General features: G+C 34.8%; 1 protein-coding gene across 1 annotated transcript in view; it reads right to left on the bottom strand.

Annotated features, from left to right (window-relative positions):
* The window catches only part of LUZP2 (leucine zipper protein 2), a gene marked incomplete at both ends in the record, with an annotated part of 401,913 nt that overhangs the window by 112,850 nt on the left and 267,608 nt on the right, over positions 1–21,455 (bottom strand). Inside the window, 2 exons of the mRNA XM_080914040.1 lie at positions 2,686–2,748; positions 8,179–8,241. Coding sequence (XP_080770166.1) covers positions 2,686–2,748; positions 8,179–8,241 — 126 coding nt within the window. The remainder of the gene's footprint in view (positions 1–2,685; positions 2,749–8,178; positions 8,242–21,455) is intronic.

The following is a 21,455-nucleotide window of genomic DNA, read 5'->3' as shown; positions in this document are numbered from 1 at the left end:
TACTTTTAACTGAACAACACTAAATAACTCTCAGACATTATCTACGTGGACTTTTCCAACCTGTCTTCCTTTACCATATACAGTCATAGAACTAGTGCTTCCTCAAAGCAGCCATAACTCTGACCAATAAAACACTGTCCTCTGTGAGTCTTTGAAGGGCTAACTAACCATAAGAACACCCTCCAACCAATAACGGCTAATCACAGGTCAAAGATGACACAACATCAGGATGGACATATTGCCAGAAAGACTGCAGGGAGTTGTTACAGACAAACCCTTCTGAGTGTCCTTTAATTATTTATGACACCTTTTTTTATTCCCATTTATACAGAGCTATTTATTTTCTATTGAGACTACTCAAAAACAGTTACAGTTTTCTCCAGTTGTTTGGAGCTTCATGTCTGACAGGTCCAGATGTTTTCCTTAGGGCTCTGGGGACTGTGGATTAAAAGGGCACCAAATCAAAGGCAGGAAAAACATATGTCTCGGTGTGCCAGGATCATGTACTACATACAAATACCAGTTGATATAATCAGAACAATTCCTGTGATTCTAAAGCACAGAATAAGTGCAGTACAGCACTCCAACACCTCTCTCTGTTCTGAACAAAGATCACCTCATTTCTACAGTTAGTAAACGATTTATATCAGGAAAGAAAAACTCAAAGTTTCAGTTAAGGGGACACTAAAGCTAAAATGTGTTAAAAAGTGTATATATGTATGTATGTATGTATATATATATATATATATATATATATATATATATATATATATATATATATATATATATATATAATGTGTGTGTCTCAATTGAGGAATATGGAATGGCTGAGAAACATCTAAGGAAGTGCTCGACATTCTTAGCCATCAGGGAAATGCAAATCAGAACAACCCTGGGATTCCACCTCACACCAGTAAGATTGGCCAAGATCCAAAACTCAGATGACAACAGATGCTGGCAAGAATGTGGAGAAAGAGTAACACTTCTCCACTGCTGGTGGGGTTGTAAACTGATACAACCACTCTGGAAATCAGTCTGGCAGTTCCTCAGAAAAATGAACATAGTACTACCTGAAGACCCAGTTATTCCACTTCTGGACATTTACCCCAGAGACGCTCCAACATACAACAAAGATACATGTACCACAATGTTCATTGCAGCTCTATTTATAATAGCCAGAAGCTGGAAAGAACCCAGATGTCCTTCAGTAGATGAATGGATACAAAATTGTGGTACATTTACACAATGGAGTACTACTCAGCTATCAGAAACAATGACTTAACCAAATTCTTAAGAAAATGTTGCATCTAGAGAATATCATCCTGAGTGAGATAACCCAGTCACAAAAGAACAGACATAATATGCAGTCACTGATAGTGGGATGCTAACCCCAGAGGCTCGGACTGCCCCAGAAACAACTCACAGACTGTGTGAAGTTCAAGAAAAAAAGAAAAGAAAAGAAAAGAAAGAAAGAAAGAAACAAACAAACAAAAACCCGTCATGCTCAATCCTTATACACCAAGAAAATGTTGACTAATTTCAGGTTACATCCTGTTTTACATGTACTTTTTGCTCATTGTAACTAGTAAGACCTTAATGCAGAGTATCAAACCTTAAAAAAAAAGGAAAAAAAAAAGCCAAGCACTGACAAAAATGTATTTGTATATATTTATGCAAAAATGTTTAAAATTTTTTCTTTTATCTTTGTTTTTAAAAATAAAGTTAAAAAAGAAAAAATAAAAACAATAAAATGTGTGTGTGTGTATAATCTTATTTTACTGACATATGTTACACCTACTTATAAAAGTCTAAATGTCCATCTCAGTACTGCAGGTGATAAAGCAGATAGATAGAGAACACAAATCAAGGGACTTTATTCTCTATGCCTGGATAAGAATGTACAGCCTAATTTGATTTTAGAGGTGCTAAGGAACTATTATGAACTTAATTACTCAACACAAAAAGTTCTATAGTTTTTATGATATCAAATATGAAATAAATGCCATGGGGTTAAGTCAAGGAAGCTGGGGAAATCTCACTCTTTTTTTTAAGTCTTCAAATTTTTATGAACACATATGCTCCTCTTTTGACTTTCTTGCTTCACTTTTAAAAAGACCCAAGTGTTTAAATCAGTGATAACAAACTTAATCTCTCTCTGTAAAGATCTGTAATTTAGTCACATCTGCAAAGTCTCCCGTGACAGAAGATAATGTTCATGAATACTAGAAATTCAGAACTGAGAATCCCCCTGGATAGCTATTCTTCTCTTTTTCACATTCTCAGTGGATTCAGATTTCTGAAGTTCAGATGTTGATTAGATAGACCCATGATTGAATGTGTCACTAAACTTTTGCTAAGATTGCAAGGTTACCAGTAAAATGTATGGGCTGAAACTTTCCTAAGTATCCTTTGTTTTATGAAAATCTACCAAATCTACCAGTTCACCTAAATTCTTAATGACCATAATGACATACAGGAGCTTTAATTAAATTAGAATCATATTTGCTGCTAACAACAAATACACCTATAGTCTTCATGTAAGAGGTAAGGAAACAAAAGAAATCTAAAATTAGCCAAAAGCAATTCTTCATTACAAGTCTAGCAATTACAATTACTTCAAGTAATATTTTTGGCAGCTTAGGTGTTGGGCCAGCATTTTGGAGCAGAAGCAGGCAAGATGCTTACCTTAAATAATAAGTCCTTCTTCCCATAACGGAGCTCCTTCAACTGTGCTCGGACCTTTTTGGACTGTAAGAGTAGAGATACACATTAGTGCTTCTGTTCACTTGTATGCTCGCTCCTGACATTTTGAACTTTTTACACTACACAGGAATAAATATTTCAGCCTAGTCATATGGAATTCCATAATTTGGATAATCAGCAGAGAAGACTAAACTTAGCTTTGGTATCAGCCAAGCAGTCATCTGGGTCGGGAAGCAAGAATTCATGGTCTGTTAAAAAAAAATTATGTTTATAAAGGTGTATTTAAATAAAGATTCTGTTTTTTTTCTACTCTACACTAAATATCTATAATTCAGTCATGACAAACAAATTTAAGTGGCAAATGCATGTGTGAAGTATACACTGCAGCTGTCTGAAGTTTTGTTTAATTGCTTTTTAAGATCAGTGACGGGCAAGTGTAAATGAGTGGCCAGCTTTTAATTCACTATATTTCCACTTGAGACCAACAAATAAATGGACAGAATGCCAACTTCTATGATTCAAGGGTGAAGTGCATCACTGAGATGCACACATTTTCATGGTCATTATAAATATGAAAAATGTTTAACTCAGTTGCTCCTAGTGGCATATTGCTACATGAATTTATCTGTATTCGTGATTTATATCCTAGCCAAGGAAGAAAACTCTGTGTCATCAGCCTTTTAGAAAAGATGAAGTTGCCAATATTTAATGTTAGTACTTCAGGTCACCAAGTTTCTACTATTGAAATAATAGATCCTCATACTACACTGGGGAGAAACATCCATGTGGGTGCATATATATATATATATATATATATATATATATATATATACATGTACACATAAGCATGGGCAAATATACAAAACTTAAGAAAGCATAGTAGGTGCTTACACCTTTAACACACATGCTAAAATCAGAATCATATGGAGATTAGCACGCTGTATGATCTGAAATTACATGATAACCTGTGAGGTGGTTCAGAACAGCTTTACTAATGAGCTCACCATAACTGTGATAGCATAAGCAAAGCCCGTTGAACCCCAGCCAGACCAAATTCCAGGATGGAGGGGAAAATTAGACTTTCCCAGGGATGAGTCTTCAAATTGGTTATCCAATACTAAGTGGTCAGACCTAGAAACATATACATGCAGACACCACTCAACAGGCCCCACAGATTGTCTTTATGTATTTTATATGCAGATGTGATTATAATGATAAAAATGAATAGGCTATGAATTAGAAAGGGAGCAGAGATCAGGAGCATGAGAGGGACATGGGGGATGAGAGGGAAAATGGAGTGATGCGAGTAGATTATAATTAAATTAAAAGAATATTTCTTTAAAAAGAAGTTGGCAATATTTCTAACTGTTTGAAGTTATTTTGCTTGTTTGTTTGTTTATAAAGGTATCTCATGCCTATCAAAAGCTAGCCTTTCTTGATAGGGGCAGTGAGTGTGAAATGTCCTGTGTTGAGAAGGCCAACAGTTACAAGTAAGAACATAGGATTGTCAGTGGCTATTAATAAAGAATATTTACACGTGATCCTTTAACATCTGGAACTTAAACTTTTACTTTGGAATTAATTCTTCCTACAACTCTTCTCCTTCAAAGCTTCTCAAGTGTTCCAAAATAAAAAATGAATACTGGTTCAAAGCCTAGCTTCAGATTGCTATTCTATGATTATTCTGGCCACACGTATATATGCCACTCTTTGACTGAAGGACAATTTTGTCCCAATCCGGTACTCAGGGCTCTTGGATAAGCCAAAGAATCTCTCAGAGAAACAGGCTTTTTCTTACATATTGATAAGCATAGGTGGGGATTGGCAGGTCACTACGACATATAGTGTGTATTTGTGTGACCTCTCTTCACTCTTCCTGATAATCAGTGCTTCATTTCTCAGGAATGACAAAGGAACAATTTTAACCATTGGTGATATCCATTCACAATCAATTTTACATAAAAGGTGTACAGTATTATTTAAACTTTCCATTAAAACCATCAATACTTAAAGTGTTTTTTGATAGTGGCTTTAGTAGCTAAAACTCAAATTAAATTGAGATTCTTCCCCCATATTTTTCTGCATTTAGTGAAGACATTGTGGACATTTTCTTCGCCTTTGGTATCATGAAGAAAACAAGAATTGTTCATACTCCCATGCCATCTGGATTTCACAATCCAGATCTAATTATCAGTACATGACTATGACAACTCCTTTCTGAGGTTTTTACAAAGATTACACAGGAACAAATACACCTGAAGTAAATATATCTATTGTGGAATGCTTGCTATTTTGATCCCGTATAACACACCGATTTAGCTTGTCAGCAATATTTGGGTAAGTTAAAATTATCAAAAGAGTGATGCCTTTAACAAATTATACAACATTTGGGATCACAATAATTTTACATTTACTACATAGATAATTATAAATGCAATATTATACTTCAGATCACGAAGATCATGGATATACATGAGCACGAGCTAATTAAAAACTGGAATAATGGCAATGATAGCTACAAGAAAATTATGGTGAGGTTGTAGGCAGCCATGAAGGAGCACTTCAGCTCCTTAGTCTCATCTAGGAGACAAGTGTCTAGTCTGAGATTCCATCTTACAAATTTATGTTCAAATAATGTTCTTCTTACAAAATGATAGTGGCGGTGTTGACACACTGTGTTAATAGTATTTCCTGCTTTTAATGTTTGTTGTATAAACAATTCATCTGAATTGAAGCATTCACTCTTACAAGGAGGAGGGGGACTCCCAAGACTTGGGAAGCTAATGACTGTTCACTAGGCTCAGGGAAACTGGGAATTCAGAAGACTCCTAGCATCTTCAACAAAGTCATATAAAGAGTGACAATTGCTGGGTAGCTGGAAATCTCTAACTCACTAAGCTTTCTTCAATTGTGCACCACGGCCAAAGCAATAGCTCTCTCAAGGTGTTACCTATGCTGTGCTGAGGTTTTCAGTGATGTAGCTGCTTTAATACATTCTGCTTCTAGTGCTCTATGTGCAGTGAATACACATTCATTCACATCTCTCCCAGACAAGGCCCCACACATGTTCTTCTATGCAAAATCACAGTGCCTTTCGTTCCTGCCTGGGTATAGGGTTGAGTCAGTGACTTCTTCAGAGAAGGTTGTCCTTTTCTTTTGAATAATAGTGATGAATCAAATAACAAAACTTCACACATACTGTTTTTAAATATTTGTGACAGTGCAAACATTTCCCTTGTTACCCAGAAATATTAAGCTCTTATATTGTTCTATAAATATTAACAAGCTATTGCAAAATGAATAAATTATGTGAACTTACTCCATTTCAACCATTAAGGAAATAATACTAGGAACATAGCAATGAACAAATGATATTTAATTTTCACTGGGCTGAGGGAAAACATAAACATTCCTAAATGAAGAGGGTAAACTATAAATGTAGGGACTATTTAATTTTACTATTTAATTTTCTAAACACCAGCAATGTCTCTAGTGATTGCTTCTCTCATCAACTTGAAATTTCTGGGGACCCTGGCAAAATATTCATTGTCATATAGTGTAGTTTTTACCCAGTTAATTTTATTTTTTTAATATTTTTCTTTCTTGAGATAGAGTCTTACGTGGCTCAGGACTCCATCAAAATCACTATCTTGGGTGAAAGTGACCTTGACCTCCTGAACTTTCTAACTCTATAGCCCAAGTGCTGGTATTACAGGTGTCTGCATACCATCTCTCTTTGACCCTTCATATCAAAAAGTGGAAGCCTCTATCATTCTCAAAAAAAAAAAAAAAAAAAAAAAAAAAAAAAAAAAAAAAGCAATAAGTGTGTAGCACTCTCTCAGAGTGGGGTAAACTTAGACCTTAAATCATTAATAAGTCAAGAACTAAGAATGAAACCTTGTGGCATTTTTTATGTTATATTTTATGTTATATATTATTTTTTATGTTATATATTATTATGTTTAATCTTTACACACCAAGAAGACTTTGACTATTTTCATGTTATATTTTGTTTTACGTGTACTTTATGCACATGATAACTCGTAAGATTTCAATGCATACTAGCAAATCTTTAAAAAATAAATAAAAGGCAGCTCTGCTGCTTTGTCAAGGAAAATAAATAAATAAAAATAAAAGCAATAGTATATGATGACTAATTCACCAAAAAAAAAAAAAAAAAAAAAAATCACCATCACCCCCAATGACTATATCATAGCATTTAGAACTGTCAAAATCCTCATTTGTCATATTTCAGCAATCTTAACTTTATGACCAACGTCATGTTTATATCTTTCTGAATACAGCAAAATGTAATGAAATAAAACACATCCCTAGGTTGGATCTACAAACTACCCAGTTGTATTTTTCTACTAAAGCATCCACATTTGCATTCTATGTCTTAAAGCTTTCTACCCCATAAGCATTTATTGGGAACTTATTCTAAAAAGGATTATATCACATGTAAATGTTGACTTATGGTACTTTTTTGATAATGGCTTTGTCTTAGAATACATCTTGAACTCTGCCTAAGCATGTGAACTTGATTTAATAAAGAGTAGGGACGATTGTATTTTGTCTTTACTGAAAGACTCATAAAAACATGTCTCTCTACTAGAGAAAATTTCCTCTTTTACATCTGTAGAAAAGTGACAGGAAAGGGATTCAGGAAAAGGGGGCATGAGGTGATATCATAGTTAGACGATGGCGGATCTGTTTGAGCAGTTTTCAGTCTCTCTTAATAAGCTTCCTTTCTTTATAGGCATCAGGTATTCCTGGAATGGAAAAGTTTTCATATCTATTCCTTATCATTCATGTGATGTTTTTTCATGACATTTGTCTTTATGCATGCTTTTTAAGTACCTCTGGGAAACAGGAATTCTTGTTTCTTCTCTGTGAATTATACTTACTTATAAAACTCAGTATTATTTTACTACTATCTTTAATAGTTCCTACAAGTTATGGTTCTATATGACACTTAGGATCAGGTCAGAACTAGATAAAACTGACACTGTGGTTGATATGTATTACTCAGAATAATGTTTGCCACTCCTTGAGTAATACATGAGACAATCTTGTTGCACAGAAAAACAAACAAACAAACAAAAAAAACAACAAACAGCAAACAAGTATATTTGTTTGGTAAGGGAAAATTAAACCCAGAAACTATTTTGGTAGATGTAGCAAAGCATAAGGAGAATTCACTGGGCATCTAGTGATTTTCTACTGGGGGAGATTCTGATCTGTACAATTGAGGTAGGAATTAGAAAATTCTCTTATAAAAATTTCATTGGACACACTTTTATTTTTTAATTTGTGCATTATTGGAATAATTAGATACATATAAAATACAATATAAATTATTTTCTATTCAGAGTTTTCCTTTATGTTAGAGAAAAAGCTATTAACTCTTTAGATTATGCAAGATCTGACTTTATATTAAGCTGTTAAGCCTACAGAAAGATCGTATTCACTCACCTCTTCTGCATGAATCCCACACAGTTTGCTCCCTGACAACAACTTGTTTTTCAAACTTTTATTCTGAGGAAAAGAAAGAGAATTTTACACATAAATGATTTGTTATTGAGAACTCTTAATTATGCCACATCATTCTATGTTTGGCTTATAGATTAAAGCTATATATTATCTAAAGAATTTGTGAGTTTATTATTTATTCTAAAACCATTTTTCAATTAAAAATTCATAAATTAATATTAGGATAGTCACTCAAAACAATAAAACTCTGACCAATAATATCATTAATTAGGTCAAGGTACTTGCTACCCAGTATAATGACTGAAGACAGGTCAGAGGACCCACATGATGTAAGGAAAACACTGACTCCCAAAAGTAGTCTTATGATCTCCAAAGGCATACCATGACACATGTAGACAGGCACATGCATGTGTGCACCCATGCACACGTACATACAGTGGACATACAGAAAAATGTAAACAATAAAAACTTTTCTCTTCACTTATGTTTCTTTATTTTTACATGTAGTTTTATAAAATAATCTCTGCTTTACATCAGCACTCTATGGTACCTTCTTCAAGTAATGCTTCCATGGTACCTCCACAAGGGACACCTTACTCTCTACTGAAATAAAGCCACATACACAACAGAGCAATTGTATTACCCCAGAAGACCAGTTTTAGAATCTCATAACTTACTCAAAGACTTCATATATATATAGTTTCTTGTTTGGAAGCTGGTTCTGATTCCAGACCTCAGAAATGAGTAATCCACTGAGCTCATAAATCCTCTGTCTTTGGCAGACACTGATAAGTAAATATTCATTTCTCTGACTCTTTATGAGTATAAGAGAACCGCCAGAGCAATGTGTTACAGGTTGTGATGTTGATTGAGCCCAGGCTGGGACCTGCTAGTGGGCTGCTCTACCACTGAGATATAGGCCTCACAAACATTTGCTGCCATCCAAAAAGTGTGGAAAACTCTATATGAAAATGAAATATTATTACTTCCATCCCTAAAATGAAATCTTATTATATCTCTTCCTTTGAGGCTCCCCATTTGACAGTTCATTAAATAGCTAGCTTTTGTTCTTTTCTCATATTATTACCTTCTCACTCCTCAGAACAACAATAAAAAAGTCTCATTGTTTTGCATTGAAAATCTCACAGATATGTAAACACTGCAGCTTCCAAGTCACAGAGACTCTAACACTTGTGTCAGTCTTTATTCCTCCGTAATGAGCATTTCTGCCATAGTCAAGTTAGGTTGTCACTTCCTAATCCAGGCAGCACAATGGGCCACTTGTCTTAAAGTATAAACTGCTACCGTGCACATTGTGTCTACACTCATTTTCAATTTCTGTTACTGTTTATAAAATTTTCTGTTTACACATTGATGCTAGTCTAGACTACTGTATGCTGCAAAGTTATCAGTCACTATAGATGAAGAAAACAGGACATATTAACTATTTACCTAAAAACATGTACATGTAAGTCTGTGTGTACAGATAAGTATATAGTTTAAATAAAATGTTCTATCTGAGCTGACAACATTGCCTTCAATAGTATCCCCAGGTGAGGCAGTCTCTGAATGATCTTTTCTTTAGTCCCTGCTCCTTGATTTGTCTCTGTATTTCCTCCCATGAGTGTTTTATTCTCCCTTCTAAGAAGTACCTAGGCATCCAACTTCTGACCTTCCTTGTCTTTGAGCTTCATAAGGTCTGTGAATTGTTTCTTGGTTATACCGAGCTTTTGGGGCTAGTATCTGATTGTGAGTACATACCATGAGTGTTCTTTTGTGAATGAAGACTATGTATCGTAAGGGCAAACCTGCAGATCCATCAATACAAGTGGCATGGCTGCCCTGCTTCTTAATCCAATCACAGTTGAAATTTTAAAATACAGACCTTCTAAATAACATTTCTACTATCTCTGTTTCTGTGGTGATTCTTGGGAGTGTAAAGGAAGTAATCAGGCAAATATTTGTTGTACTAGGTAACAGACATTTTCTTGTAAGTTGAGAAATGGAAACCGTGTTGGGCAAATGTGTTATTCAGTTCTTACAAGTTATTATTAATATCAAGGAACATGGGCTGTTCATATTTATTCTATACCCACTGCCAGGTGCTGGCAAGTGTTGTAAGTTCAAAGCTGTGATTCTTGAGCAATCATCTACCATAGCCTTACTTACCAACATCATATAGGTCCCCAGCAATTTTAACTCTGTTAATGAATTTTGTAAGGCTTATGACCTTGATCTGATAATCCTATAAATAAAATGTGACATTCCTAGAGGGTCAGTCAGAAGCTACTGCACTGTATGACACTGAAGTACAAGGTAGACCATGTGAGCCATTAATTTCAATATTCATTCTTGCCTGGGTTTAGAAGCAAACTGGCCTAAGGACAAAGTAATTCTTAGACTTCTTAGCAATCCACTTTGCAGTTATGTCTGAAATATTTGGGAATGCTGTTTAATAGCATCTGCTGTCTCTATTTTGAAAAACAGTGTAGGCAAATCTTTTAAAATTATTATTATCATGTCTTTGGGTATATTGTTTGCATGTGTATTTGTGCACCATATGAATTCAGTGCTCCAGAGACCAGAAAATGGTGTCTGATCATCTAGACTTTGTCCTACAGAGGGTTGTTAGTCACTGTCTGAATACTGTGGGTTCAACCTTGGTCTCTGTCATAAATCACTAAGTATAAACCACTATTACAAACCACTGAGCCATCTTTGCAGCCCTGCAAGCAAATCCTTTTTAATAAACACATCCTTTAAATCTTGGTTTCATCTTCGATGGTAATCTTTCAGCCTAGCTTGCAAAGAAGCTTAAAGAAACAATCTCTTCACTTACAAAACAGATATAAGACCACAAGCCTAGTAGCTCTGTCTAGATGTAGGTAAAAACAATATCAACAAAAGAGCAGATTACTATGCTGGGTCTCTATTTGAAGAATATTTCCAGATAATACTAGATATTAAACAATTATTAATAATAATTAAATGGTTTACACATGGAATTATAGGGCAGGCTTTGTACACAATATAAGGAAATCCAGTGATGCTGAACAAAATAGGCTTGAGTGAGATGGAAAGAATCACCTGCAATCAGAGATGGTGGCAACCAGTGAAAGGCAATGAATCTGTACACTTAATTACACAGTGGAATGATGAGACCTCAGTGAATTTTCATGATGAAAATTAGATGCTAAGCAAACTTAATGTCATCAAATAAAGCTGTATGTAAATGTATTTATCACATTTCTTTTTCAATTAAAAGGAAATATACCACTGTGGCCAGAATGTTGAAAATATGCAGAAGTGTACATTAATTTCTCCTAAGTGTGATTAAATCTAAACTAAGGAAAAACACCTGCAGTTCTTTATCCAGAATAAACCCAGATGTTACTGTATCTCACCATGAAAAGCATCTATTTTAGAACCTCTTAACTCTGGTTGTACAGAGGCAACTTTAATGTACTTCTTTAGGCTCATATTTCTCTCTGCTTAAATGTTTTTCTTTTTTTTAATGGACACAAAATGGATTTACTTTTTAAAATATGTCATGTAGCAAATGGAAAGCTTTTATTGCACATTGTAGGAGCCATGGGGTATGGGTGGATATATGAACACAGGTACTTTGCTCCACAAAGCCTGGAAGAGGAAACAATTTAAAAAATCTGTGTCTGCATAAAATCAGGTACACTGAAAACAATAGAACAGAAAGTGGGGAAGAGTTTAAAACATGTAGAACACATTTTTTGTTTTTTGTTTTTTGTTTTTTTGTTTAAGGTTCCAGAGCTTGAGACATCACTTGACTCAACACTGCGGCGGCCCCCTCTTGCTTAGAAAATAAAAACTTTCCAACTAAGTCTTAGGCTGATAGTCTTGAACCTTTCAGTGCATTCTTGCCTAATACGTTGGTGTGCCACCTGTTGCAATAAATATTAGATAGTGGGAAAAAAATTCTGTGTCTGCTTCAGATCAGGCTGCTGGAAAAGAATGACATAGAGAAGGCAGCTTACAAATAACAGACATAGATTTCTTTTCTGTTTTGAGAGTTTGGAATATTATAGATCAAAGTTCTAGGGGACTGCACACCTAATGAGAGCCCTCTGGTGATATATCTGCTCTTATGACCTATTTACATGCTTAGCATCCCAAGAGACCCATCTTCTCATGACACTAACAAATTCGTAATTAAGTATCAGCTTGTTAACATAAGTGCCAGTTTCATACATTATTGAAAATTTTACAAATATTTTGGTATTCTAGGGTTTGATCTAAGCCATTTACATATATTTCAGAAATCCATTCATGTATAGGTTAATATATTGGTGTTTATGAAGTAATCTGAATGTCATTTATATTATTAATTTTTAATCTCTGGCTTCCTAATCACAGGAAAGTTGCAAAGTAAAGAGAAAAACAACAGGCCTAGTTCTTTTATTAAAAATATTACTGGAATGTTCCATTGAATTTAAAGTGAATGGGTAAATAAATTGTAGTAAATTGATGCATGCTTAGAAGATCTCAGCTGCATGCAAGCCAAGAAATATATGCAGGACATGTAAGAAAATTATTTCTAGCTCATGTGAAGGAATATGTGACTTCAGGGAATTGTAGAATTATTCTAGGTTGACAATAAAGAAAAATAAAACACAAATTAAACTACCTAGGATACAAAATATAAAACCATAGCTCAACACACTTAAAATGTGATGGTTAAAAACATGTGTGTGCATGCCTTACACATAAAGTCTTTTATATATGTAAATGCTTTATCTCTGCCCGCTACCCTCTTATGTCTCCATCTACCATCACTCTGCAAACTGCCTGTCTCTCTGCTAGTCATGAACTTGAAATACCAGTTTTAGTTTGTGTTCAAAAAAAAAAAAAAGAAAGAAAATACTGATCTTTTCCCTTATGATCAAGTCACACAGCAAAGTAACCTTTTCTTCTGAGTAAAACATTCAGAGCCTTTCTCTGTGACCAAGAGAATGACCTTCTTCCTAACACCCACCTTCACACTTTCAGAATCCTAGTGAGCCACTGATGCTATTTTTCGTAAATTACCTTTGCACTTATCCTATTGCTTATCTGAAGTAACATTTCAAGTGATTAAGCATATTTATTTAGCATAAAAATACGCAAGAATAGAGTAAAAATGGCCTTTAATGCCAGATTGTCTGTTAAATTTTTAGTGTGATCCTTAAAATACTGCTTTTATGCCTTTATACATTAAACTCTAAGGTATTTTAAAACAAACAAACCAAAAAAAAAAAAAAAAAGAACAGAATAAAAATCATTCGTTTTCTTTTTTTTTCTTACAACTTTATTTAAAGAAGAGAGATACATGTATAAATTTTTAAAAACATTTTGGCAATTCTTTTAGAGGTTTGATAGCATGCACTGAAATCCCACTAGTTACCATAAGCATAAAGTCCATGTAGAACAGAATGTAACATGGAAACCGTCAGAGTTTTCTTCATGTGTATAGATTAAATATAATGATATTTGGATAACAAAAATTGCCACAAGGTTATATTCCTAGCTTTCGGATTATTATTATTAATGAGTTAAGATATAGGTGTACCACTATCTGAGAGGGAGTTATACACTTATTTTTTTTCCCAAGAAGAACTAAGGATTTCACAATTTGGCCTTTGTTATTCTTGACGTTCATATGGCCTGTGAGTTATTTCTGGGGTATTCAGAGCTTTCTGGGACTCATATCCAATTATCAATAACTGCATATTATGTCTGCTCTTTTGTGACTGGGTTACCTCACTCAGGAAGATATTTTCCAGATACATCCATTTTCCTAGGAATTTCATAAAGTCATTGTTTCTAATAGCTGAGTAGTACTCCAATTGTGTAAATATACAACAATTTCTGTATCCATTCATCTACTGAAGGACATCTGGGTTCTTTCCAGCTTCTGGCTATTATAAATAGGGCTGCTATGAACATTGCAGTGCATGTGTCTTTATTGTATGTTGGAGCATCTCTGGTGTATATGACCAGAAGTGATCTCAAGCTATATTACAAGGCTATTGTGTTACAAACCACATGGTACTGGTACAGAGACAGGCACATTGGTCAATGGAACAGAATAGAAGATTCAGAAATGAGCCCTCACTCATATGGTCACTTGATTTTTGACGAAGGAGCTGAAAATATTCAATGGAAAAAGGACAACCTCTTCAAAATTTGGTGTTGCCTCAACTGGCAGTCAGCATTCAGAAGAATGAAAGTAGACCCTTTCCTTTCTCCTTGTACAAAGCTCAAGTGCAAGTGGATCAAAGATCTCCACATTAAACCAGGTACACTGAAACTATTAGAAGAGAAAGTAGGGAAAACCTTAGAACACATAGGCACAGGGGAGAATTTCCTGAACAGAACACCAATGGCTTGTGCTCTAAACTCATTCTCTTTCAAATAAAATGCAATATATAGCAAGAAAGATACTTAAAATAAACACACTTATAGCAATTAAAATTAATTGCTATTTTAAGTTATAATTTTTAAGACTGATATATAATAAAGTAAATCTGACATAAATTGTATTTAATAATAAAATAAAGTTTCAAGGTGATGATATTTAGCTTTAGCATCAAACACATATGCTATTCTTATAGATGTGCTCACCCAGAAACCCTCAATGTATACATGTGTGAAACAATGGGAATTTCAAGGTCACTTTTGGAAGAGTCTATACCTAAGAACTGTTCTGGCCATGTAAGAGACTTACAGAGCCTCAGGCCTTAAAGGCTTTTTGCAAGAAAACATATCAACAAGTTTCAATATACTAAGTACATTAGCTAGATACTTGTCCATTAAACTAATTACTTTAATCTCCCATAAAACTCACTTCCTAATGTTATGAATGTAATATTAAACAGTGCTTGGTTCTTCAGACATAAAATTTAGATTAGAATTCTACTTTTTTGAACCTGTAACTATGTTAGAAGAATCATAAACCTTGTACCTTTTTCTCTGTGTTTTATAATTGATAAAATGATTGAACTATCCCAAGCTACCTTGAAGGTGCTGTATTTAATAAGTAAATTATTCTCAGTAGCTAACACAGAGTCAGAACATGGCATATTTTAATTTTCTATGACACAAACATGTTTTTAACCTTGTAAAAATGCAGAGTCATCTTGCTGGTGCAACAGGACAGTAACTCAAGTACCTTCTGGGTGTTAGATCTAAACCTGTATAGGCAATCATTGTAGACCTAATGACCCATTGAATTTTTTCTGTTTAAATAATGATAGTGTAAAAGCCACTGACCTCAATCATATTTTATGTGCATCCTCTTTGTTCTTCCTTTGATACAGGCAGATCTTTTGAAGACAGAATCCTTTGCTTCCCTTAGTAATAATTCATTTCCTTTACAAAGGAGCTCTGCTTTTGATGTGGTGAATTGTGTCTGCCTACGTATAATCTGTGAAGGTTGTCCTTTATTGATAATGTGAATGGATTTAGAGTCACCTGGGAGACATAATTTTGTGCTTGTCTTAGAAAACTTCTTTAGAAATGTTTAAGTAAATAAGAATGCCCCATGTTTATTATGGACAACATTATTGCATGGGGTGGAGCTTGGGATAGAATAAAATAGGGGACAGAAAGAGAAAATATGTGCCAGCATTTATTACTTTCTGTTTCCTTACTGTAAATGCAACATGACCATGACTTTCTTTAATGAAGGACTGTACTGATACAGACTGGCAGAGGAAATAAACCATTCTTTATGCACATTGATTTCTAAGATGTTTTGTAATGTAGAATAATATAAAGTAAAAAATGGAAATAAAAAATAGGGAAAAGTAAACAGTAGTATCACATACTTCAATATTGTGGGAAGGTGTTTTGGAAAACTTTTTCCCCCCAAGAATTTCACAACTCATAAAGGAGCTCAATGTCTTCTAAACTAGGATCTATGGAGGCAGGCGACCTTGTCTATATTTAGAGGAATTCAGGAATTAGCCAAGAAAAGGATATGCCAGAGAAAGACAATAGCTTGTAAACCAGGGAAGCCAGGTCACTAGCTTAAGATATGAGAGCCATGGGCTAGCAAAACAAATGAAGTAAATACAAGAAACTAATCATATCCAACTAACCCAAAAGAAGAGAACTATACATACATAATACTACTTCTAGCAACATAAGTAACAGTAAATAACAATCATAGATTTTAATATCTCTCAATGCCAATGGTCTCAATTCCCCAATAAGAAGACACAGGCTGACAGACAGTATATCTAAGCAGGATCTATCATTTTTCTGAATACAAGAAACACACTTTAGTAATAAAGACAGACACTGATGCAAAGAAAAGGGTGTGAAAAAGCTTTCCAAGCAAAAGAAAAAAGCTGAAGTTGCCATTCTAATATCTAAAAAAAGAGATTTTTCAACTAAAAGTTACCAAATGAGATGGGGAGGACACTTCATATTCAGCAAAGGAAAATTTCACAAAGAAGAAGTCTCTATTATGAATATCTGTAAACAAATGCAGGGGCACCCACATTCATAAAGGAAACTCATGAAAACACATATTGGACCTCATACAATAATAGTGGGAGACGTCAACACCCTATTCTCACCAATAGATAGGTCACTGAAAGGGAAACTAAACAGAGACACAGTGAAACTAACAGAAATTATTAACCTAATGGGTTTAACAGATATCCATAGAACATTTCACCCCAAAACAAGAGAATATACCTTCTCAGCACCTCATGGAACATTCTGTATAAATAACCATATAATCCTACATAAAACAGGCCTCACCAGATACAAGAAGATTGGAATAAAGCAATGGATTCTGTCAGATCACCATGGACAAAGGCTAGACTTCAATAACAACAACAGAAATCCCACAAATCTGCTCAATTATAACTTGAGCAGGGAAGAAATAAAGAAATAAAAGATTTCATAGAATTAAATGAAAATAAAGACACATCATACCCAAACATATGAGACACAATGAAATCAACCAAGTAGAAACAAAAAGAAATATACAAAGAATAAACAAAACAAAACAAAACAGGAGCTGGTTCTTTGAGAAAATCAACAAGATAATCTCTTTGCCAGACTAACCAGAGGGCACAGAGACCATATCCACATTAACAAAATCAGAAATGAAAAGGGAAACTAACAAAAAAGAAAGTGAGGAAATTGAAAAGATCATCAGGTCCCACTACAAAGCCTAAACTCCACAAAACTCGAAAATCTGGCAGACATGGATAATTTTCTAGACAAATACCATGTACCAAAATCAAATAAAAATCAGGTAAACTAACTAAACAGTTTCATGGAACCAGTAAGGAAATAGAAATTATCAAAAACTTCTCAACCAAAATAAATAAATAAACAAAATCCCAGGGGTAGATGGCTTTAGTGTAGAATTCTACCAGACCTTCCTTCAAAGAAGAGCTGATATCTATCCTTCTCAAACTATTCTACAAAATAGAATCAGAAAGAAGACTACCTAATTTATTCTATGAAGTCACAGTTATTCTTATACCCATTCAAACAAAAATCCAACAGAAATAAGAACTTCAGACAAATACCTCTTAGAAACATTGATGCAAAAATACCAAATAGAATTCTTACAAACTGAATCCAAGAATACATCAAAATGATCATTCATCATGATCAAAGGAGACTTCATTCCAGGAATGCAGAGATGGTTCACTATATGGAAATCCATCATTAAAATCTATTATATAAACAAATTCAAGGAAAAAAGATCATTTCATTAGATGCTGAAAAAGCCTTTGACAAAATACAAAAGGCCTTCATTTTAAAAGTCCTGGAGAGATTAGGAATTCAAATCAATCCAATAGCGAACATCAAATTAAATGGAGAGAAACTAGAAGCAATTCTACTAAAATACAAAACAATATGAGGTTGTCCACTCTCTCCCTCTACACTCAATATAGTTTTCTAAGCTCTAGCAAGAGCAATTAAACAACAAAATGAAGTCAAAGGATAAAATTGGAAAGGAAAAATTCAAAGTATCACTATTTGCAATAGTATACTTAAGCAATCCCCCAAATTCCACCTGAGAAATTCTACAGCTGATAAATAACTTTAGTGAAGTGGCTGGATATAAGATTAACTCAAAGAAATATGTAGTCTTCCTTGATATAAATGTTAAACAGGCTGAGAAAGAAATAAGGGAAGCAACACCTTTCACAATAGCCACAAATAGTTTAAAATATCTAGGTGTAACTGTTACCAAGCAAGTGAGAGTTCTGTATGACAAGAACCTCAAATCCCTGAAAAAAATCAAATAAGGGCCTCAGAAAATGGATATGTTTTCTATGGTCATGAATAGGTTGGATTAATATAGTAAAAATGGCTATTGTACCAAAAAACAATCTATAGATTCAGTGCAACCCCCATCAAAATTCCAATACAAAATTTCACAGACATGAAAGAAAACTCTCACTCTCATATGTAAAATCCAAAATACTCAGGATAGCCAAACCAATTCTTAACAATCAAAGAACTTCTTGGGGAATTAACATTCCTGACTTTAAGCTGTACTACAAAGCAATAGTGATAAAAACCACATGGTGTTGGTACAAGAACAGGCATGTTTATCAATAAATTATAATGGAAGACCCAGATGTAAACCCATATACCTTTGGCAACTTGATCTTTGACAAAGAATCCAAAACAATTATAATGGATTCAAAGAAGCAAATGGAACTGGTCTAACTGGCAGTCTGTATGTAACAAGATGAAAATAGATTCATATTTTATCATGTTGCACAAGGTTCATGTCCAAGTGGATGAAGGACCTCAACATCAAACCAGTTACATGGAATCTAAGAAAAGTAAAGTGGGAAAGATCCTTGAACCCATTGACACAGAGAGAAATTTTTCTAATCAGAGCACCAATGGCTCAGGCTCTAACATCAACAATTGATAAATGGGACCTTATGAAACTGAAAAGCTTCTGTAAGGCAAAAGACACAGACAAAAGAATATAACATCAACCTACAGATTGGATAAAAAAATCTTCACGAACTCTACATCAGACAGAGAATGAATATCCAAAATATATAAATAATTCATAAAGTCAATCTCCAAAAACCAAAAAAACCCAATTATAAAGTCAGGTAGAGAGGTAAACAGAGACTTTACAACAGAAGAAACTTGAATGACTAAGAATTACGTAAATGTTCAAAGTCCTTAGTCGTCATAGAAATGCAAGTCAAAATGAACCAGAGATTATACTTCACATCATTCAGAATGGCTAAGATAAAAAACTCAGGTGACAGCACATGCTGGCCTTGATGTTAGAGAAAGAAGAAACTCCTGCACTGCTGGTAGGATTGCAAACTGTCCCAGTCACTCTGGAAACCAATCTGTTGGTTCCTCAGAAAATTGGAAATAGTTCTACCGGAAGACCCAGCTATACTATTTGTGAGAATTTACTCAAAAGATACCCTACCATACCACAAAGGTATGTGCCCCACCATGTTCATAGCAGCCTTATTTGTGGTATCCAGAAGCTGAAAACAACTGAGAAGTTTCTCACCAGAAAAAAGGAATACAGAAAATATGATTTACTTGCACAGTGAAATATTATTCAGCTATTAGAAAGGAGGATATCATGAATTTTGCAGGCAAATAAAGGAAACTAGCAAATATCATCTGGTGTAAGGTAACTCAGACCCAAAAGGAAATGCATGGTATGTATTGACTGATAAGTGTATATTAGAAAAAAAAAGAACAGAAGGACAGAATACCTAGCATACAATCCACAGACTGTAAGAAGTGTAACAAGCAGAAAACCCCAAGTGAGGAGTTTTCAACCTCACTCAATAAGAGGAAGGAAATAATCATGGGAGACAGAGGGAGGGAGGCATCTGGGTGGGAGGGGGAGACAAAGGCGAAAGGGGGAAGAGATATGAGGGGAGGGGACAGAAGAGAAGCCCAGAGAGTCTAGAGAATAAATAGAAATAAACAGCCTCAGGAGGTGGGAAGTAGGAGGTGGGAGAAGCCTCTGGAGTTCCTGAGAGATGAGGTACTCTCAGGATTCACTGGGGATGACCTTAGCCAAAATGTCCAATATTGGGGATAGCAAACTCAGAATCCACCTCCAGAAGATAGAAATGACCTCAAGTGAAGAGACAGGGTTACCAACCAACAGTCAAAATTCCTCACCTAGAATTGTTTCTGTCTAAAAAAAACTGTAGGGACAAAAATCAGAGAGGAGACTGAAGGGCAGTTCAGTGACTGGCACAACTTGAGATCCATCTCATGGGGGGAAGGGTCATCAAGTCAAGGCCTGACACTACTATGCTCTGATGTGCTTACAGATGGAGGCCTGGCATGGCTGTGCTCAGAGGCCCTACCATCAGCTGACTGAGACAGAAGCAGATACTTACACCCAACCATTGGACTGAAATTGGGAACTCTGATGGTTGAATTGGGGGAAAGATTGAAGAAGCTGAAAAGGACAGCAACCCCATAAAAAAACAGCAGTCTACCAGACCCCAGGTCTGAGTCCCCCTGGCACAGGTCTAGCTGGTCTGGTTTCAGTGGGAGAAGATTTGCTTAATCCTCCAGAGCTTTGAGGCCCCAGGAAAGGGCTAGGTCTGGTGGTGGGAGGATAGCACCCTCTTATAGGGAAGGGGGAGGAGGAATGGGACAAGGAAATGTGGGCAGAGAGACTGAGAGGAGCGCAACAACTGGAATGTAAATAAATAAAAATAATTTAAATAATATAATAAAAATTTGAATAAAAAAAGACACAAAGGGGAGAAGGGAAACTGGACAGCTGAAACGTCCAGGAAGTCTGCTGCAGCTGTCCTGTAGAAAATGACCCTGAAACTACTACACTGAGTGTTGAACATGAAAGTGACATCAACAGATTTGATTTTTTTTCTTGAGACTGATTCTCTGTGTAACAGCCCTGGTTGTCTTGGAGCTCATTCGTAACCCAGGCTAGCAGCAAACTCACAGAGATCTGGCTGCCTTTACCTTCTAGGTGCTGGGATTAAATACTTGCATCATCACAGCTCAAAGATTTAATCTTAAGAAAAGTAACATTTAGAAAATCTTACATTTTAAAATAGTAGACCTCTACCTAACTCCATATAAGATAAATTTGGTATTGTTTTAGCAACATATATATATATATATATATATATATATATATATATATACACACACACACACATATATATATATATACGTATATATATATATACATATATATATATATAATGTATTCACTAGGTATA

Source organism: Micromys minutus (genome assembly GCF_963924665.1).
Source record: "Micromys minutus genome assembly, chromosome: 3".
Taxonomy (NCBI): Eukaryota; Metazoa; Chordata; class Mammalia; order Rodentia; family Muridae; genus Micromys; species Micromys minutus.
Note: the sequence above shows the minus strand (reverse complement) of the source record. Positions and strands in the feature narration are given on the sequence as shown.